The sequence below is a fragment of the Orcinus orca genome, chromosome 6, assembly GCF_937001465.1.
Source record: "Orcinus orca chromosome 6, mOrcOrc1.1, whole genome shotgun sequence".
In the NCBI taxonomy this organism is placed as follows: domain Eukaryota; kingdom Metazoa; phylum Chordata; class Mammalia; order Artiodactyla; family Delphinidae; genus Orcinus; species Orcinus orca.
In genome coordinates this window covers 23900026-23923218 of record NC_064564.1, presented here as the reverse complement: position 1 = coordinate 23923218, position 23193 = coordinate 23900026, and the positions used below count along the sequence as shown (strand labels likewise).

Genomic DNA, 23193 nt, shown 5'->3' with positions numbered 1-23193 from the left:
CTTCATTAGGAATGTATTAACTTTATAAAATAAGTGTATATTGTTAATGTAATTGAGAAAAAACATATTACCTCTGGATTATGTAGAGGTATCTTTTATATGACATTTACATGAGACTGTGCTGCAAAGATTCATGGAATCATCTGAAATATATCACTTGTTCAGCAAACATCTAATATGTACCTACTAAGTATAAGGCACTTTGCTGAATGCTGAGATGCCTGAAATTGGTAAGATAAGGAGAAAATGAGAGGACAGAACCCATCAAGTGTATCTAGTCATTAATGCCTTCTGACAATTCTGAATTTTTACACAGGAAGTCTCGATGCTCCTAACTCCACTTACCCCTCCAACTGCATCTTGTGTATCCTTCATGCCCCCAAAATAACTGAAATAAAATATATGAGTTCTATCTTTAATTTTCAAACTTCTACCCTCTCTTGAATATCAGGCCTTCTCCTCCATCTCGTCCATTGCTCCCCAGAAACTGCTTTTTCCTGTCACCAATGAGAACTCAACATTTCTAAATCCAATTCTTATTCCCTGATATCATCTGAGTTGACCTGTCAGCAACTTTGGATTCCTCCCATGATTCAAACTTCTTTAATTCACTTTCTTTACGTGGTGGCCAGCATACCACAAAATTTTCCTACCCTCCTCTCCCCAACCTTCCTTCACCTCGCCAACAGGATAACGTTGGGGTTCCCCAGGGCTCTATGCTCCGCCCTCTCTCCTCTCTGCTCTCAATTGGTGATCTTCTCCCATCATCTCATGGCTTTAAATACGGCATGGGCATCAGTGACCTCCACGCCTATACCTATACCTAGTCTTCCTGAACTCCCAGCTCCTGCATCCAGCTGGCTATTCCGTACTTCTTCATTCCAATTGGCATTTCAAACCCAACTTGTCAAAAAAATGAGAAAAGAAAAAGAAAGCATTTCCACACCAACCTTCCTCAAATCAATGCATAGCAACTCCATTCTTCCTGTTGCTTCTTAGACTGAAAACGTTACAGTCACTCATAACTTCTCTTTTCTATCATAACCCATATCTAATTCATCAGCAAATCTTATTGGTTCTAACTGCAAAAATGGACCCAGAATTTATCTCCATTACCACCTGTACCTGGATTGTTGCTGTGGCCCCATAACTGGCCTACCTGCTACTGTCTGTGCCCACTTAGCTGATACTCCACACAAGAGCCAGAGGGAATAAAATCAGGTCACGTCAGTCCTCTGCCCCAAACTCTCTTCTGGCACTCATCTCAGAGGAGAGGCCAAAGTACAATGTCCACCAAGGCCACAGTAGCCATGTTGCCCTCTGAGCCAGGCAGTACCACAGTGGGGCCTGTGGAACCACAACCCTCCCTGGGGCCCCATAGGAGGTGTTGCCATGTGAGGGAACCCTGGCATTTCTGAACCTTGCTATTGGAAAAAAAAGAGGGTCCTATTTCAGATAATAAAAATACTGAGATGCAGATAGTCAAAATGTAGAAAGCCTATGAACGTGCCTTGACTCGATGATAGTATAGTTATTTTTCTCACTCATAACATAAATATGCAAACCATAGTTCTCTTTCTGGATAAGGTGAAGCAAATACAACCCACCCCGTCTCTCTCACTGAACTCACCCATAAAACCTGGACAGAATGCATGAAGCAGTTATCTCAGGACTCTGGAAAGCAAATAGCAGGGAAGAGAAAGCAAAATTCACCATTTATTTTTTCCTCCAGTATCTCTCAGCCGCTGGGTCCCAGATGGAGAGAGTCCCAGAAGAAGTCCTCTAGTCCTGTTTGGAGGAGGGGACAGGGAGCTCCTAACTGTGAGAGAGCACAGTAGTCTCATTTCTCTCCTTCTCTCTGTTTTCTGAGGTTCCAGTTCCCAGGCAGCCCCATGGCAATAGTGGTAGAAGCTGCCTCAGAAACACACAAGAGCCAGAACTCCAAGGAAAGGCATCTTCTGCTCTGGACAGGGGAGCCCTGACTCTACGACAGTGGCAGGCTCATGTTACTTTTGTTTTTTTTCTCTGTTCACCCATCACTAGGCAATGGACATATGTACAGGTGCAGGAGTGAATAGGAAAGCACAATAAATCAGGCTGAATAGAGCCCTAGTTTTCTGGTTGTATGATTGAAAAGGGAGCTGCAGGGAATTGGAAAGTATCTGGAAGAGCACAGAGAGGGAAGAGTTCAAGAGAGTGATGCCACAAGTTGTCTATGAAGTCCTGGGTTCACCTCAGAGCTACACATGCCTGGATCTGCTCCTAATTATAGGCCAAAGTTGAGAACTGAAGAGGCTACCATCCAGGACTCAGACTGGCCACTGAGTGGTGCAGAAGTGAGGCAGAGTTGAGTAGTACTGCAAAAGCTTTGAAAACTGGACAGCCATAGGAACCATGGACCATGCACGGAGGACAGGTTGGAATGTGTGGCCAGATCCTAACCAGGACAGCTGCCTGCACAATAAGAAAAATATCAACATGCACTTTGAATTTAAGCAAAGCCCAGAGTTTGTTAACATAATATTTTAAAGATCTAGGAAATAGTCCAAAATTACTTCGCATACAAAGAACCAGAAAAATCCAAGTTTGCATAAGCAAAGGTAATCAACAGATACCAATGACACAGAGGTTAGAATTATCTGATAAAGACACTAAAACAGCTATTACACAAAAACTCTAACAAGTAATAATAAATGCTTTTGAAACAAATAGAAAAAGAAAAAGTTTCAGCAAAGAAATAAGATATATAGAGGAGAGCTAAATGGAAACTTTAGAAATAAGAAGTACGGTAATGGAAATGAAAGATGCACTGGATGGGTTAAATAGCAGATTTGAGATGAAACAGTCAATGACACTGAGGATAGATAAATAGAAAGTATTCAATCTGAACAAGAGAAAGAAAAAAGGTTGAAAAAAAAATGAACAGGGCCTCAGGGACCTGTGGGTTAATAATAAAAGATATACCATTCATGTAATTGAATTTCCAGAAGAAGAGAGGAAAGAGTGCTGGTGCTGAAAAATATTTGAAAAACTAATGGCTGAAAACTTTAAGTTTGGCAAAAGAGGGACTTGAGAAGTTGAATGAACCTGAAACAGTATAAACTCAAAGAAATTCACATCTAGACATATCATAAACAAACTGATGTGAAAACTAAAAACAATGAGAAACTTTTTGAAATCAGCTAGAGAGAATAATGATGCATTGCCTATAACGAAATACCAATTCAAATGACAGTAAGTTTCTCATCAGAAATATAGAGGTCAGAAGGAAGTGGCAAAACATTTCTCAAGTGCTGAAAGTAAAGAATTGTCAGTCCAGAATTCTATGTTAAGCAAAAATATACTTCAGGAATGAAGGTAAAATTTTTTAAAATTTCAAATGAAAGAAAGCTGAAAGTGTTCATCGCCTGAAGCCATCCTTTAAAAGAATTTCTAAAGGAAGTTTTTTTAGATAGAAAGGAAATGATATCAGAAGGAAATTTTGAACTTTGGGAATAAAAAAATCAACATTAGAAATGGTAAATAACTGGTAAATTTAATAGATTATTCTCCTATTGAGTTATTTTAAACATATCTGAGGGTTGAAAGCAAAAAATACATTATTTCACAGGGTCACAGGGTATTAATTTTGTGTGGATATAATACACATGGCAACAACAACATAAACAGGAGTAGGTAAAAGGACAAAATTGTTGTCAAAGTTTTTACAAATCACTTGAAGTGGTTAAAACATAGATTCTAAGCATACTAAGAAAGGTAAGTATATATATTGTAATCCTTAAAGGAACCAAATAAGAAACTGCTATACAAATAGAATACTGAAAAATGTTTAAATAACCCAAAAGGAGACAGAAAAAGGAAAACAGAAGAACAAAAAAATAGAACAAATAGGAAAAAATAATAAAATGATAGAACTAACATATCAACATTTGTATTTAATGTAAGTGGTCTAAGTAAACCAATTAAAAGACAGATTGTTGTGACTCAACTATAGGCTGTCTATAAGAAATTCAATTCAAATATAATGACATAATAAAAGAATATGATGGAGAAAGATATACTACACAAACATGAATTTAAAGAAATCTGGAGTTTTTATTAAAATTTTTGCTTGCAAGCAAAGAAAATTAATACATATAAAAAAGGACCAAGAAGACTGAAGAATCTTAAATGTGTATGCTAATAACTGAGCTTCAAAATACATAAAGCAAAAACTGACAGGGTGGAAAGGCGAAATAGAGAAATTCATAATTATCATTAAAAAGTCCAATACTGCTCTCTCATTAGCTTATGGAACTAATAGAGGGAAAGTCAGCAAGGATATAGAAGACCTGAATGTCACCAGAAAACAAATGAATCTAATTGACATTTATAGAATACTCTACCAACAGTAGAATACACATTCTTTGCAAATGCACATGAATCTTTAACCCAGATACAGCATATTTAGTGTCATAAAACAAACTTTAACCAATATTAAACAATTTAAATCTTACAAAATGCAAGATTTGACATAATTGAATTAAATTAGAAATAAATAAAAAAGATGGTGAGAAAGTCTCAAAACACTTAGAAATTAAACACCAAACTGTCAAATAATACCTGATTCAAGGAAAGGTCTCAATAGATACGATAAAATGTATTGAACTGAATGAAAATTAAAGTACAGTGTATCAAAATTGGTAGTATGCAGTTATAGCAGTGCTTAGAGGGATATTGAGAGCAATAAATGCTTATATTATGAAAGAAAAAAGATCTCAATTCAATAATGTAAGACTTCACCAAAAAAAAACCAAACTAGAAATAGAAGAGAAAAATAAACCTAAAGCAAGCAGAAAGAAGGAAATAATAAAGAATAGAAATCAATTAAATTAAAATCAGAGTATATAAAAACAAAAAAAAGATTCTTTTAAAATATTAATAAAATTGGTAAAACTCTAAGAAAACTATCCAAAGAAAAGAGAAGATAAAAATTATCAATATGAGAAATGAGAGTTGGGATAATACTACAGACCCCACAGACATCAACAGTATAATAAAACTATACTACAAACAACTCTACACGTATTAATTCTACAACATAGATGAAGTGGACCAATTCCTTAAAAACCGCTAACAGCCAAAACTTTCTTAAGATAAACCAGACAACTGGGATAGACCTAATAGTATTAATGGAATTGAATTTGTAGTTAAAAACCTTCTGAAAAAGAAATCCAGACCAAGATTGTTTCACTGATGATTCTACCAAAGAAATAATACCATATCTACACAACCTCTTTCAGAAAATAAAAGAGGAAATTCTTTCCAACATTTTAAGGAGAGCATTGCTTTGATATCCAAACTAGACGAAGAAGTGCAAAAAAATGATAACTACTGATAATGTTATTACCAACACAGGTGCGAAAATCCTCAACAAAACATTAACAAATAATCCAGGAATATTTTTAAAAATGCACCACCACCAACTGCAGTTTATCCCATGATGCAAGACTGATTCAGTATTTGGAATATGATCAGTTTGATCTACCACGTTAACAGTCTAAGGAAGAAAAATCACTCCAGGTGCTTTTTCTATATCAATTAATATGAACATAATAATTAATATGAACATAATAATTAATATGAACATAATAATATGAACAATATAATATAACATTATATATAATTGAATTATTATGGTAACAAATTCAACATGATAATTTACATCATAATAGCATTTATAATAAAATTCTTAGCAAACTAGGTATAAAAGGAAAATTCTTAAACTTAATAGGACAGTATCTGTACAAAACAGCTAGCATCATAATAATTGGTGAAAAACTGAATGCTTTCCCCCTAAGGATGGGAACAAGATAAGGATATCCAATCTCACCACATCTATTCAACAACTTTGATCATATGGGAAGTCCTAGCCACGGCGATAATGTAAGAAAGAAAATAAGTGCATACAGGCTGGAAAGCAAGAAAGAAAACTCTATTCACACGTATATACATACGACTGCCTACGTAGAAAATCTCAGGGAATGTCCCCCCCCCTGCCCAGCAAAAACAAAAACAAAAACCCTACTAGGTCTTATTAAGTGAGCTCAACAAGATCACAGGATACAAGGTCAACAGAAGACAAATCAGTCATATATGCTAGCAATGTATAAATAGAAACCAAAATTTACAAGAGAAAGTCATTTTCAATAGCTAGAAAGAATATAATACTTAGGTATATATTTAACAAAAACATGTATAAGATCTGTAACTCATCAAAAAGTGACTAAACACTGAAGAAAGGAATCAAAGAATCTAACTAAAGGGAGAGATATACTGTGTTCATGGATTGGAAGACTCAATATAGGAAAGATGTCAGTTCTCCCCAAGTCAAAAACACACTTCACCAAAGAGGATATAAGAATAGCAAATAAGCACATGAAAAGATGTTCAACATCATTACCTATTAGGGAAGGCAAATTAAAACCACAACGAGATACTACTACACACCAATTTGGATTGCTAAAATAAAAGAAATATATACTCACAATATTAAATGCTGGTGAAGATATGAAACAACTGTGTCTCTTATACATTGTTAATGGGAATTAAAAATGGTACAGCCACTCTGGAAAACTGTTTGGCAGTATCTTATAAAGTTAAACATACTTACCATATGACCCAGGGATTATACCCCTGGGAATTTACCCTACAAAAATGAAAACATATGTCCACACAAAAACCTTTACACAAATGTTTATAGCAGTTCTATGTGTAACTGACCAAATCTGGAAAGACCCCTAGTGTTCTTGAATGTGGACAAATAAACTGTGGCAGATCCATATGATGGAATATTACAGAGCAGTAGAAAGGAATAGATATTGACATGCAACAGCTCGAATGAATCTCAAAGGCTTTATGTTGAGTGAAAGAAGCCGATCTCAAAGGGTTGCATGCTGCATGACTCTATTTATATGCTATTTGGAAAAGGCAAAACTATAGGGACAGAGACTAGTTCATGATATCCAGGGCTTAAGGGTGGTTGGAGGTTGTGACTATAAGGAAATAGCAAGAGGGAGGTTTTTGGGGTGATGGAACTGTCTTTTATTCTGATTTTAATGATGGCTATGCAAATCCACAAATGTATTAAAAGTTATATAACTGTATGTCCCTAAAAAGTCAATTTTACTTGATGATAATTCAAAAAATAATATTGTTTTTAAAAAAACACGGGTCATTTCCAAAGTGATTGTCCCTCCACTCAGTTGCAACCATGTCCACGTTCTTAATCCTCAAAAGAATCACTACTTGGACATTCATGTCATGGCTACATGTTCAGAAGAACCACAAAATGAAGGCTTTTAAAGATAAATAATGCAATGAATGGTAAAAATCCTAGAAATATAAAAAGTAATTGTTGTTTGTTTTGTTTCATTGTTATTTTCACTTTTTTTTTCTTCTTGTAAACAGATTCATTTTGGAATTCAGCTTCCTTCAATACTGAGACTTCATACCTTCATTTCCCTACATTCCGAGGAGAGCTTAGCGCTGATGTGTCTTTCTTTTTTAAGACCACAGCTTTTTCGGGGGTGTTTGTAGAGAACCTGGGGATCACAGACTTCATCAGGCTAGAGCTGCGAGGTGAGTTGCCCACCCTGGGCAAAGCCATGGGGTACTCAGTTATTAACAATAACCTCGTTAGTAACGTAATTTCTGATGTATTGCCATGCTTCCTTTGTCGGTTGTATTTCTTGATTAAATGCTAAAATTCTATGATTTTAAATAATTATTTTTAATAGAAAGTGAAACAGTGATTCACGAAACATACAACAGTCTATACAATTCCTTGTTGTCTTAATTATATGTGCAATCAGGATATTAAACCAAACTGGTCAAATAACTGCTGACTAAATCACAAAATTATGTGATTTAATTGACTAGTCATACTGTTTATGTATGTAGACAAAGCTTAATTTATTACTTTGTGAATTTCACATAGTGCTTTTAAAACTATATTAAGATTTAAACCACCTTTAAATAAACTCACTTATACCTATGAAGTCAGATAAAATGTTAGTTGTATTTTTATAGGTAAATATCTCTATTGCTTAGGGCTTAGCAAGATGAATAGTAAACTCTAAGAAGAAGTATGTTAAAGTCAGCTTTGCTTTTTGCTTTTGCTTTTGCTTTTTTTTTTTACCAGCTCAGACTGACATTTGTCTGCATCAATATCATGGTCTTCTTTCATAAGGAGCATGTCATGGTGCTTTTTTCATGTCTACTCAAGACCAAATTTTCTCCCCTGTGAATGAACTTGACCAGCTCTCATATCTTTATTTCCAGCCCCTGCAGAAGTGACCTTTTCCTTTGATGTGGGGAATGGGCCTTGTGAGGTCACGGTGCAGTCCCCCACTCCCTTTAACGACAATAGGTGGCACCATGTGAGGGCAGAACGGAACGTTAAAGAAGCATCCCTTCAAGTGGATCAGCTCCCTAGGGAGACCCAAACTGCCCCAGCTGATGGGCATACCCGCTTGCAGCTCAACAGCCAGCTCTTCGTGGGTGAGTGCTGCTAACGGCTTGTAACTGAGCTGTGCTGTGAATGCAGAGGTGGACGGAGAGAAAATCACAGCTACAGCAGTAGTGATAATAGTAATTGCCACAGTGACTACTATCAGCCCTGGTGGGAGGCAGAGATATTGAATAAAATCCTCTGAACTGAGAAGGAACTTTGGGACTGAAAATCGAAGCAGGCAACTCCATAAAGTGCAATTATGAAGTTTATTGTGGGTAACTTACATCCAGGGGACGATGAGCCAGAGACGTTCACAGCTGCACTTCGTGCCACGGAAAATGCTCCTGGGGGATTTAAAGGAGCCAAAACTAAAAATAGAATCTGACTACCAAGTGAGAAGCACCCATGGTCAGGAATCGGGACTTTTTCCTCCCCAAGGGGGTCTCATGACCATCTGCATCAGCAAAAGGCACTCTTCCAGTTTTCATATTAGATGAAGGCAAGGGTAAAGGTTGATAAGGAACTTATCTGGCTGGGATGCATTCCGTGTGAGTAAGCTAAAGCTCAGTCCCCCAGAAAGAGGAGGGGGTGGGACTGCGGGCCTAAGATGGAGCTGACAAAAGGGAGTCAGTGTGGTTCAGCCACACAGACACTATGTACCAAGAGCTCATTTAATAGAAATATCTCTGCTATACATTATTGTACCCAATTTGCAGATGAGATCATGGAGGCTCAGAGACATCAAGGGACTTAACCATAGAAACCCAACTGGAAGGAAAATCCAAACTCGTGTTGGACTGATTCCCAAGCTTGCACGCAATATCATAGACGATTTATGTCTGTTTCAATTACTTCTTATCCATACTATTTATAAAACAAATAGCAATTTTTATCCATTTCTCTCACTTCACTTCTCAGTATAGTTAGAGAACCAGCCCCGTAATTGGGACAAAATCCTCCAGTCCCCTCAGAAACAGGCCATAGGAGCCCAGGGAGGCTGAGGCAGCCTCGTGTGACTGGGCACAGCAGGACTTTCCCCAGCCCAGCACCTGGTTCCTCTCGGTCCTGCACCCCCTCTGCTGCTCTCTTGTTGCAAATGCCTTGTTTAGACCCAGAGCTGGCTCATTATTCTGCTGTCCATTCTTTAAAGATTAAAGCTCTGGGTAGTGGGAGTCTTCCCTCTAACTTACATGCTTATTCTTTATTATTGTTTGTTTTTCCCAAAGGGAGAAACAACTTTTGCTACATTGCTTTTTAGATAACTCTATTCTAATTTGGAAACTAAGCAGATTAACGAAATAGCTCTCACTTGGTCTTTTCTCACATATTTTAAAGTAAATAAGGACACAGTCCAATGAAAAATTGATATAAATCACAAATTAGCACACAGTCTGCTTTGCCAGGTGATACCTACTGCTGTGTCCAGGAACTAATGCTATTCAGTGAATTTAAGTGTGTGTGTATGTGTGTGTATGTATACAGCCCATGGCACCATAAAACAGCTTCAAGCACAGTTAGCTCTTACTGAGTTGAGGCTTCATTTTAAATTATCAAACTGCAAATCAAATTAAATAATTCTATTTTCTGATTTATAGTCCTGAGGATTAATTAGCGGAATTTCTAGGAACAAAGTTTGGATGGAAATCTACCTAGAACTAGTGTTTCCACTATGGTAATGTTTCTAAAGCCTGAGGAGTTAGTTGAAAATTCAGATTTGGGGTACCTTCCCCAGGCCCACTGAATCAGAATCTTTTGGAATAAATCCAAAATCTGTTTTTAGCAAACACTCCAAGTGACTCCTGTGCTCCCATATTTATTATGCTCACATGAGAAATGATAGAAATATAGGGGGATATATATTATTTGGTTAATGTTATACCACCTGACCTCAGAGCCGCCAGGATGGAGTATGAAAGGTCTGAGGTGCTAAATTTTGGTTTTACCCCTTCTGCCTTCTTTTTCTTTGTTCTTGCCTCAGTTCCTTTTCACAGCTTTATTAGTGAGAGCTCTTCTAAGTAAGAATTAGTATTTTATATATGTGTAATAGATATGCTATATAAATATATATACAAATTTGTAATATATATTAAATACATACACAAATTTATATATTACAAATTTATAATATATATTACATCGCAAAGATTTTTCAACTATGTAACCTTTATTATGCATGTCATTGTTTGTAAATTTAAACTTTAAAAAGGATCAATGGTGTTTATTTTGTTCTTTAAGAAAGGAACAATGTAGGGGCTTCCCTGGTGGCACAGTGGTTGAGAGTCCGCCTGCCGATGCAGGGAACATGGGTTCGTGCCCCGGTCCGGGAAGATCCCACATGCCGCGGAGCGGCTGGGCCCGTGACCCGTGGCCTCTGAGCCTGCGCATCCGGAGCCTGTGCTCCGCAACGGGAGAGGCCACAACAGTGAGAGGCCCGCGTACCGCAAAAAAAAAAGAAAGAAAGGAACGATGTAAAAGAATGTCTTTCTAAATATAACTTGAAGAAGTATTTTTAGAACAAATATTTACCAAGTTCAACTTAAAATATATTTTCATTAATGGTCTGTTCAGTGCCATTTGATGATTCTTAACTTTTGACCACAGCCTACGTTTTCAGAATTATATTTGTTCATAAAACCTTGTCCTCAGTTCAAAGGGAAGATGAAATCCTGAAGAAGACACCCAGGAACGTGTTTGCATTTGCAGTGTTTCCCTTGTAGGTGGAACAGCAAGCAGACAGAGAGGCTTCCTGGGATGCATTCGGTCTCTAAGGTTGAACGGGCTGGCCCTGGATCTGGAAGAAAGAGCCACAATGACGCCAGGAGTGGAGCCAGGGTGTCCAGGACACTGTAGCAGCTATGGACACCTGTGTCGCAATGGAGGGAGGTGTAGAGAAAAACGCAGAGGGATCGAATGTGACTGCACCTTCTCTGCGTACGATGGGCCATTCTGCGAGAATGGTGAGTGTGACCGAGGAGCAGCTTACAGGGAAAGGATGGAACATTTGAACTCTATGAAGACGTTTCTGGCATTTGACACTGTAAAGAAAAGATCAGGCAGTTCTCTGTGATTAGCTGAAATAGAATTGTTTCTGTCCCAAATGCCTCCATTTCACTTGGCAGGAGGTATGATTCTATTCTTTTGAAGGCCGTTGACTGCTTCTGTTAGATCTGATGTCACCCGCTCTGGATTTCTCAGAGGGTCATCAATGCAACACGTTGAGGAGAGCAATAACCTTTTAACTGTATGTTTACACTGGACATTTAATTTTCTGTAATCCTAAGATGAAGCCTTTTGGAGGTAATAATAAAATATTGTTACTCAGTTTTGGGTTATGGGAATATGGAGAGATTATCTTTTTATTTATACTTTATTGTTTTTCATCTTAAATTTTTAAATTAAAAAGCAGCAAAGCATACCGTTATTATTTTCTCTTTTGAGATATTTAAGGATTAGAGATATTCTTTAAATATACAGAAATATCCATAAAACAAGACACGTGCACTTACATATTGCTAATATAACCAAAAAGGCATGTCATTCCAGAAATTTCTGCCTATTTTGGAGCTGGCTCCTCAGTGATTTACGACTTTCAACATTACAATGACACCTTCAGTAAGAACTCCAGCTCCTTTGTGGCTTTATTTCATGAGGATCTGACATTGATAGGAGAAATGGCCACACTGAGCTTCCGGACCACAGGGATGCCCAGCTTACTACTCTATGTGAGCTCCTTCTATGAGGAATACCTTTCAGTTATCCTCGCCCCAAATGGTGAGTATCTTCACCATACGAACAAGAAGACTGACTTAGGAGAAATCAGGACCATAAGGAGGGGGCCCTTTCAATGCTAAACTACAAACAAGAAAACACAAGTGCATCCCTGTGACACCCATGTTATTAGGGTTGGTTTGTTTTCATTATAACCCCAAATGTTTCTCACTAGCCTTACCATTTCAGTGATTAAATTAAGATGGCTTTCTTCTATAAATATCTGATCATTTCATGTATCTGATGTTCAACTGTGCTTCTTATTATTGGTAGGGAGTCTTTCCTTCTGCATGTGAATAAATTAGTGTCACAGTTCATTTTGAAAGAAGATATTTTATGCATGGAAAATATTTCCTCCTTCTTGGAAGGGAAGTAAAGTGCATTAAACCATATAGAAAGCCAATTTCCATGAGCATCAGATAAATATGATTGCTCTTTACCCATCAGTGTTTGGGAAGTCAGTTATGCCCTATCTGCATACAAAGAAAAGTGGGAAGACAGTTACCTAACCCATGGTCACCAGTAAGAGAACAGAACCAAGACGTTCCAAGTTAGAGAGCAAAATCAAGCTTTAACCTTTTCTCATGGAGAATAAAGGGGAGAAACTTAACTTCTGGAAAAGATTTCTATGATCACTGACTGATAAGATATATTACAGGTGGTACCAGAGTTACCAGGTAGAGGGTGCATCTATGAAGGAGAGCAGTGTGTGGATTGGAAGATTTGGATATTGTAGCAAATCACTCACTTCTCTCTTTTTGCTGCTTCTTGATTATGGCAGAAACCTTAGAAAACATTTCTGGTTGTGCAAAAAAAAAAAAGAAAAAAAAATATATATGTGTGTGTGTGTGTGAATGTCAGTGATACATTAAAATGCATTAACATAAGTCACATTAAAAGAAGTTATGCTTATAGAAACTGAATGTTAATATAACGTTGCTTAGGTTTTACCATTTAATAATATGAACACCACATGAATAATTAACTTCAAGCCTAGCTTGGCATTTTCATATGCTTAACTTAGACTTTTTCCTCTGGTTAAGGAAAATGGAAGAACTTGGAAAAAGACCATTTGTCTTGACTTCTAAGACTGTGTAATTGAATTCTGAATTTGGCCCCAGAACATCACATAAATGATTACTAGTCCAGGAAAGGTGACTATTGTGCACTCAAGTAAATGCTCCATAGATTCAAGTTATATATATATTTTTAAATGTGCCTTAGAACCTGCATTGGCGGTTTTTATAAAATTATATTTCAGTTAAAAATGTCATTTTTCTCTTCTTTAGGAAGTTTGCAAATCAGGTATAAGCTAAACAGACACCGAGAACCTGATGTTTTTAACTTTGGTTTTAAAAACCTGGCTGATGGACAGCTTCACCAGGTGAAGATTAACAGAGAAGCAGCAGTGGTCTTTGTCGAGGTAAGGCTGTAAATTCAACAACAGCAACAGTAATCAAAATTGTGATGCTCAGAATATATGACCTAAAGCAAAAATTTGATAATAAATCCTAGTAAAAGAAATGCACATCTGGCACTCTTCTTCCATAAGTCTTGCTAGGTCAATGTGTTTTGTTTTGTTTTGCAATGTCTGTTTGTTTAGCAAGAGACTGTCAAAATTATTATTAATATTTGACCACTTAAAATACAAAGCTGTCCTCATTGGTTTTACTTTATTTGGTTGGGAAATATTGCATAGTTTATCATAGTGACTACTGGAGATATTTCAGTGGGAACCTATTCCCACTGGGTTACAAAAGAACAAATACTACAGAAATTTAAACACAAGGGAAAAAGCAAGATCTTGCTTAAAGTGGGAATACATTTTGAAAAACATTGGAGTCTTTAAGTCACACATTGTCACTGGATTTTGAAGAATAATCTTTTATATTGAATCTGTATGAATAATACATTTTTCTGCTCATGTTACAAATTTCCTCTAAATAAGTAAAAACTTTGAGGTTCAAAGTAGCTCTTGCATTTCTTTGTGGATTATACCAATTATAGATACTTAAATCATAAAGACAAATGTAGGGGAACGGGATAGGCAATGAGGTGGAGTTGAATTTGAGGTGTTACAAGAATTGTTTATAATAAACTTTTCTCCTTTAACCTTTGTGATAGCAGGAACATATGGCTTATTTTTTTTAATCATTTTTCTTGGTCTTCCTTTGATTCCCATCCTCTTATCATCAAAATTGCTTGACATTTTGATGTTTATATCATGTGGAACATTTAATAGGTTAACCAGAATGCAAGGAGACAAGTCATCCTGTCTTCAGGGACAGAATTCAATGCTGTCAAATCCCTCACGTTGGGGACAATTTTAGGTAAGTGGAAGAAAGAGAGCCCCCTCCCCCCACCGCCCAGTGACTGGGATAGGAAGTGTTAGTTTGCAAACACGGGAAGCATTCATCATGCTGAAAGAAGCTCCTTGATATATGCATGATTTCCCAGTGAGTGACAGTCAAGGTAGAAGCTTGTACTCTTGTCTGAGTGTGCATATAATCACAAGTAAGTGCTGCTTGCGAGTTGAACAAGGGCATTCCTTGAAAAATGCCTCCACACTTACCCTCTCACTTGGCAATCAAGCATAATGAAACTTTGCATTTTTCTAACGATTCAGGAAAGACAAAATCAAAGCAGATATAAGTTCACAAATTCTGTAGTAATCAGGGGTCAAATGCAGAAATCATTTTAATGATAAATCTAGATTTATGTTTAAGAAGGAAGAGAAAAGGCTGCTTATTTTCTCTTAGCAAACAAGCTTTGGGCTGTGGTCTGGGCCCTGCCTTGCCTGGGAGCTGAGGTGAAATGTGTTCATTGCTCCCAGCTACTCTTGGAAAATCACAGCCTAAATATCCTACAGACATCCTTTATGGCTGCCAGTTATGCTCCATAAAAATGCCGAAGTAAAAGCATACTTTACTATTTAGACATCAAACTCTTGATGCCTTTTTTCTCCCCTTGTCACCAAGAATTACATTGCAATAAAAACAGATATTGAAAGTTATTTCTTTTATTTTTGATTATATATAAACTGTATGTTTTATTGCTATTTAAATGATATCTAGGGGAAATCCTCTTGTGGCATGTTTATTATTCCTCCTCTGGTACTTGATACTTATATGGCTATATTTCGTCCTAAGTAATCGATGGAAACTTATTAGGTGTTCAGCCATTTATACATTGATTCTTTTGGTCATTTCTTCTACCCCACAGATATATGTTACATCACCAACTTGAGAATGTTAGAAAAGGCACATGAATGGATGTTCAAAATATGTCGAGAATCATAGTAACTATTAAAGCGATCACGTCTTTCAAACAGATGATAGGCAATGAAATGATGACTTCTTATTTTTCAGACAGAGGAAATGTTATGAATGCTAGTGCTCTCCAAGGGTGCTCTTATAAATGGTAATAACAAAAGTGTAGGGTTTCCCTGGTGGCACAGTAGTTGAGAGTCCGCCTGCCGATGCAGGGGACACGGGTTTGTGCCCCTGTCCGGGAAGATCCCACATGCCGCGGAGCGGCTGGGCCCGTGAGCCATGGCCGCTGGGCCTGCGCCCGGAGCCTGTGCTCCACAACGGAAGAGGCCACAACAGTGGGAGGCCCGCGTACCGCAAAAAGTGTAACATTTAGACGCTGCAGCCTAACTGTTAAAACAGCCCAGCTGTTAAAAAGGCAGATTAATCCAGTGCTCCTTCACTGGTAAGAATATAGTTTTAGCATGGTATAGTGAATAACAACTTCAGGCTGAAGCGGTGGTGGTCCTGCATTGTAATCATGCCTTAAAGGTAGATGAAGAATCTGGCCTTGATGATATATTGACAGAGTGGTAGCTTGTGCTGAAGGTCCTTTCCTGTGGTTCATTGTTCTAGTCGCACTCCCCACATGTGAGATAGTAATGGTGCAGTTACCACAGAAATAAAAATGAGAACATTTGTTTCCCACTGAGTGCTGGGAGATGTTTATACCTATCACAACCCATTGTAGAGGTGAGTATTCCAGTCTCCAATGTGTGGTTTTGATGTTTCTCAGGCATTTCTGACATCCCTGATTTCATGATATTAGTAGATTTTTTTATTCTATTTAAAATAGTGGCATAATTTTAAAAGAATTGGAAAAACAAGCAAACCCCCAAAAAACAAAAACAAATTGAAAAAACAATTCAAAGGAATACTGCTCCTTCAACTTTTGTCCATGAGAATAACAGTATATGTTTAAATAGAGATTATGAAATTCCTAAAAGTTCAAAGACCACGTTGAGCTTTAGAGAACAGTGAGATAGAACCCTATCTTTGGCTGTCAGCCCAACAGTTATAATTGTTTTTAATATCCAAATGGAGAAGAATTTGCTCCCTTTTTTATCTGATATTGAGCTCTACTCTCTGGCCCGACGGATCCTTGGTCTGAGCAGTGAGTAATTGATCACCCAAGGGGTGTGCAAGCCGCAGAGCTGAATCTTTGTCGAGTGGGTGCAAGCTGTGTGTAGAATGATGGTTCTGTCTGCCCCCAGATCTGATCCCTCCTCCACTACCAGATAGAAGTCCGTGCTTACTCTTTCCCAGCCTGGAGGACAGATATGGTCAATAAACAAAACAAACACAGACCCCACACAACTTCATGCCCTCAGTGACTCCAGCATCTGATAGGAGAGATGAGGCATATTCAGAAATGTCTGTGACCCAAAGTATGAATAGAAAGTTGCTATCAGTAAGTGTGAAATTGACAGAGGAATATTTTTAAGGACAATTCGGCTTCAAATGTATGATCTATAAAGATATAGGCAATAGATTACAAAAATCGACTTAATCATTGAACTGCATTATATGAGGGGATTGTTTTAATAAAAAAGTAGAATAATAAATTTTGTTATATAAATTTTTATTTTCCTATAAGTTAATATATAGAGGACAGTAGCATGGAACTGAAGGTATTAATGTTTTTATTCAAGGGTGATATATTCAAAAACATCTCTCTCAGGCCACAGAAATTAAAGTTGAAACTCAGCAATGAAGTTTATAGCCTGAAGCAATTGAATCTAATAAAATTGTAAATATCCATTTCATCTGTACCTAGAGGTATATATCTTGATCAAAGGCTAATTAAATGTTTCATGTTTTAGATAACTTTATTTTAGGATGGCTTCTGTTCTGCTGCCACTCTCAAATCAGTTACTGAGTACAAGAGGACTACAGTTTTGTGTTCAGATTTGGCGAGTATAAGCAGAACTGCCTTTCACTAACTTATAGTAAAGTAGACCAACAGATTGGCTAATAAGGAGCTACTAATTTCCCAAATAAAATAGTCCCAAACTATGACAAGTTATCCAGTACTTATTTCTTGTTAGCTATTTTGACTCACTGACTTATCCATTCATTCAGAAATGTTTGGTGGTCCCTAATATGCACTTATATTTCATTGGACATTTCGAATGCCTCATAGCAAAATATACTACCGTACCTGCCCTCAAAACACTTGTGGTATAATACGAGATACAAACAATAAAACAGTGTTCTAATGATTAACTAATCATTAGTCATTATTATTATTTAGTCATTATTTAGTCATTATTATATTATTATTTAGTCATTATTATATTATTATTTAGTCATTATTATAACTAGTCATTATTATTATTTACCTTAGTGTGCTATGGAAGAATGGTTCCACATCATCTTCTAATTAACATGCTCTTGTTCTTTCCATTCTTCAATGATCTTATTAGTGATGACCAATCAGGTTAAGTTTTCCCAATTACTATAAAATAGTTTTAGTATAATCCTACTTTAATGTAAATCTTTAGATTTCTAGTGTTCTGTGTAGTTTTAGCTCTGATAGGATTTATATTCCCAAAGTATGAGAGCTTTAAAATACCAAGTAAGGGGCCCTAGCATTTTTGCTAAATTTTGTTTCTCTAAAGACTTTTGTATATTTGGTATTCTATTCATTTCATTTTTTGTGCATTTAAAAAAAAACAACAAAAATAACAAACCCAAAATATCAAAGCAAAACAAAAATCTGCTTTTGAAGTGTGCAGACTAAAGATATGTCTTCCTATCTCTTCCTGGGGGAGAGTACAATTCACATCAATATAGTCATGTGAGTAAACCTTAGTAGGCCAGTTATCTGTGGGGTAAAGAAAATCCACTGAAGAATTGTATGTTGAAAAGGAGCTCCATAAATCATTCATGGAAATTACCTACTGAGATTTGAATAGAGAGACTAGAGTTTAGATATTAAAAACTCCATTGACTTATATGACATATATTAGTCTTTCCTATGCTCTGCCTAAGAGTTTATCTCATTTAGAAGAAATTCACATAGAAAGACACAAAGAGTTTATAAAATATCAGGAATATGAATGTAAATGAAAAAATCCTCAACAAAATATTAGCAAATCTAATGCAGTAACATATAAAAATTATTATATGCCGTGACCAAGTAAGATTTATCCCAAGAATTTAAGGTTGGCTCAACAGATAAAAATCAATGTAATGTACCATATTAATAGACTAAAGGACAAAAAACACATGATCACCTCAATAGACACAGAAAAAACATTTGAAAAAATTCAGCATGCTTTCATAATGAAAACACTGAACAAACTAGGAATGAAAGGAACTTCCTCACATGGAAAGGGCATCTGCAAAAACCCTACAGCTATTATCACACTTAATGGTGAAATAATGGAAGTCTTCCCCTAAGATCAGTAATGAGATGAGGATGTCCACTCTTACCACTATTGTTCAAGACTGTAGTGAAGATTTGAAGGAGGGCTGTTAGGCAAGGAAAAGAGTAAAAAGTATCCAGATAAAACAGGAAGAAGTACAATTATCTCTGTTGGTCAAGGACATGATCTAGTAGGGAATCCATGAAAAAAGCTATTAGAGTTAATAAACAGTTTTGGAAAAGATACAAGACCAACACAAAAATTTACTATATTTCTATATACTAGCAATGAACAATACAAGAATAAAATGAAGAATGAAATAATAGAATAAATATTCTATTTACAGTAGTATCAAAAATAATCAAATGTTTTGTAATAACTGTAACAAAAGAAGTGCAAGACATGTACACCGAAAACAACAAAACATTGTTGGAAGGAATTATGTAAGACTTACATAAATGGAAAGGTATCTGTGTTCATGGATTGAAAGACTCAGCATTGCTAAGATGGCAGTGATCCCCAAGTTTGTCTACAGATTCAACACAATTTCTATCAACATCCAAATGGCCTTTTTTTTTGCAAAAATTGACAAGTTGAACCCAAAATTCATATGGAAATGCAAAACAATCTTGAAAAGAAGAATAAAGTTTGAGGTCTCACCCTTCATGATTTCAAAAATTAGTACAAAGTTACAGTAGTAAAGACTGTGTGGTATTGGCAAAAGATAGACATATTGGTCAGTGGGCTAGATTGAGAGTCAAGAAGTAAAACTATATATTCATGGTCAGTTGACTTTTAACATTGGCGCCAGGACCATTCAATGGAGAAAACATAATCTCTTCAACAAATGGTGCTGGCCCAATTGGATATCCACAAGTTTAAAAAATCAGGTTGGACCCCTGCCTAACACCATATACCTTGGATTAGGCAACGGTTTTTTTAGAGAAGTTTTCTTAAAAGCCTTGGGTTAGATCATGGATTCTCAAAAGCACAAGCAGCAAAGAAAAATAAATTGGATCTCATCAAAATTAAAAACTTTTGTAATTCAAAGGACACTCTCAAGAAAGTGAAAAGACAACCCACAAAAATGAGAAAAAATATTTGCCAGTCCTGTATCTGTTAAACAGAATACATAAAGAATTCTTATAACTAAACAGTAAAAAGCCATAACCCAATTTAAAAATGGCCAAAGGATCTGACTAGACATTTCTTCAAAGAAGATATACAAATACGAACATGAAAAGATGTTCACAATCATTTGTCACCAGGGAAATGCAAATCAAAACCACAAGATACCATCTCACAACCAATAGGATGGCTATGATCAAAAAGACAGACAGTAACAAGTGTCATAGAGGACATGGAGAAACTGGAACTCTTGTCCATTGCTGGTGAGAATGTAAAATTGTGCAGCTGCTGTGGAAAAACTGTTTGGCAGTTCCTTAAAATCTTAAACATAGTTACCAGGTGACCCAGAAATTCCACTCCTAGGTATATACCCAAGAAAATTGAAAATATATATCCATACACAAAAGGTGTACACAAATTTTCAGAGCAGTATTATTAATAATAACCAAAAATTGGGAACAACCCCAGTGTCTATCAACTAAGGATTAGATAAACAAAAGTGATGTACAATGGAATATTAGCCATAAAAAGTAATGAAGTACTCATACATGGGACCACGTGGATGAACCTTGAAAACATTACGCTAAATGAAAGAAGATAAACACAAAAGACCACACAATGTATGATTTCTTTTATATGAAATGTCCAGAATAGGCAAATTCATAGAAACAGAAAGTAGTTTAGGTTTTCCAGGGGCTGGGAGGGAGGTTAGAGTGGGAAGTGACCACTAATGTGTACAGGGTTTCTTTTGGGGTGATAGATCCTGCAATTACTGGGAAAGGTATTACAACCCTGTAAAAATCCCACTGAATTGTACACTTTAAAAGGGTGAATTTTATGGCATCTGAAATGAATCTCAAAAATAAGGAAGAAAATCCATTAGAGATTTATTTCTTTTGCTAATGCCTTTTCCGCACATGTACCTGGGAGAGTTAGAACACTGAGTCATAATTGGACATTTATTCTCTTGTGTGAATGAGTTTATTCAAGAACAGGGTTTGATGGGAAATAGAGGGGGAGAACTGGAAAGGCCCAGGATTAAGGACCTCTGAGATGGAGTGAGGGCACATCAAGAGAAGGCTGGGCAAGCCTAGTCACAATTTTAAAAAGAGCTGATGAGCTAAAAGCAGCACACATGTAGATTCTGACATTATTTGCTTGTCATGTGAAAGGGTGGCAGAGACTATTGAAATGTCATTATAGGAAGAGTTGATATAATTTACTAAAGAATATTCTTCCAGTAAATACCTGCTAGGAGTGCTTGTTAAAGTGCTTAGGGTCCCAAATCACCCCTGATTTCTTCCCAGGTATTGGTTGCAAGTGCCAGGGATAGTTTGGTGTGGTGGGGTGGGGTGCCGGGGAGAGGGAATAATTCATTTCTTTCTGACTCTGAAAATCAGGTCCCTCCAACCCTGAACTGTTCGAAAGACAAGACTGAAAAAGTCTGTCTAGCATGATTTTCTAATTATGTCATTTATTTAGCTAGCATAAAGGAAGTTCACTCTGGTTTCATCAACTCCAAAATAAATAGCAGGTTGATACATTCAGTCTAGCCAATTTCATTCACTAAAATGTTTTTAACATTCATCCATGTTGTTGCATGTAATTGTAGTTCACTTGCTCTCTTTGCTGGGTAGTCTTTTATTGCATGACTATACCACAGTTTGTTTATTCTTATGTTGATGGGCAGCTGGATTGCTTCCAGTTTGGGACTGTTAATCTCCTGTATTAGCTTTATAGTTGTACCTCTTTGTATTTTTTTATGTTACTCTTAAGATTAATTATTCATCCTTGATTTATTATATACTACTTTGTACACTTCCCAAACTATGTAAAAACCTTATTTTTTTTCCATTTTACTTCCTCTTCCACCCCTTTTGCCATTGTTGTCATGTATTTTACTTTTACATATTATTTTTTTCCACAAGACATTATTATTGCTGTTGTTTTAAACAGTCGATATTCACTTCAATTATCTACATATTTACCCTTTCTGATGCTCTTCACTGCTTCCTGCAATTCCATGGACAATTCACTCTGTTTCCTGATTCTTGTTTGTAGATGAGAGCCTCAGGGAATCTTGGAAATACTCCTTTCGCTATTCCACTGTTTACTGCCAGTGCCTTTCAGAAACACTGCTCATTGTGGGTAGCAGAAAGCTCTCCACACACATTTTAATTCTTTGTTCCTTCCTTTTCCTTGTGAACCTTTTGTTAACATGCTTGTTCCTCACAAAACAAGAAATCATCTCGTGTGTTGGAATGCATGGCCTTGGCAATATATTTTAAAGGCAACACTACCCAATACCTGAGACAGTTGAGAATATTTATGTCCTAGATTGTTGGAAATGTGATCGTGCTCTCAAGATTTCGTACCATAGACATTTTTTAAGAGAAAAAATGTATTAAATCTGTTTTTATCCAAAGTGATTTAAAGGGTTCTACTCAAAATTACAGTAGAAGTGAACTTTATCCTCAGCCCTTAGCTCACTTTTTCCTAAACATGACTTTTCTTCACATCTACGCTCAAACCACTTTCCCCTCCCCTTCTTTCCTAGCATGAAACTGCACCTGATTTCCCCTTACTTTCTGTTGATGCCTGTGTTCTCAAACTAGAGGTTTATCAGACATTTTCATCCTGATGTGTAAATTTCTAATAATGCACTAAGTATTCTCCTAAGGTTCCCCCATTTTTTTTTTCTCTTTACACTTTAAAGGGAAGAAAATTTTTGAGCCAAAAGGAAGGAACTTAATGATGGAATTTCAGGAGTCAGCTAACAGGGAAGATAGATTTGCACTCATTGTCTTTCTAAGCACAGTTCTATTTTTTTTTTTTAACATCTTTATTGGGGTATAATTGCTTTATAGTAGTGTGTTAGTTTCTGCTTTATAACAAAGTGAATCAGTTATACATATACATATGTTCCCATATCTCTCCTCTCTTGCGTCTCCCTCCCTCCCACCCTCCCTATCCCACTCCTCCAGGCGGTCACAAAGCACCGAACTGATCTCCCTGTGCTATGTGGCTGCTTCCCACTAGCTATCTACCTTATGTTTGGTAGTGTATATATGTCCATGCCTCTCTCTCGCTTTGTCACAGCTCACCCTTTCCCCTCCCCATATCC

The 23193-nt window shown here is 36.6% G+C and overlaps 1 protein-coding gene across 1 annotated transcript in view; it reads left to right on the top strand.

Annotated features, from left to right (window-relative positions):
* LOC101283832 (contactin-associated protein-like 3) overlaps positions 1 to 23193 on the top strand; it is a 187314-nt gene that overhangs the window by 153690 nt on the left and 10431 nt on the right. Inside the window, exons 16-21 of the mRNA XM_033429651.2 lie at positions 7450 to 7620; positions 8323 to 8541; positions 11212 to 11451; positions 12038 to 12265; positions 13552 to 13685; positions 14505 to 14592. Coding sequence (XP_033285542.2) covers positions 7450 to 7620; positions 8323 to 8541; positions 11212 to 11451; positions 12038 to 12265; positions 13552 to 13685; positions 14505 to 14592 — 1080 coding nt within the window. The remainder of the gene's footprint in view (positions 1 to 7449; positions 7621 to 8322; positions 8542 to 11211; positions 11452 to 12037; positions 12266 to 13551; positions 13686 to 14504; positions 14593 to 23193) is intronic.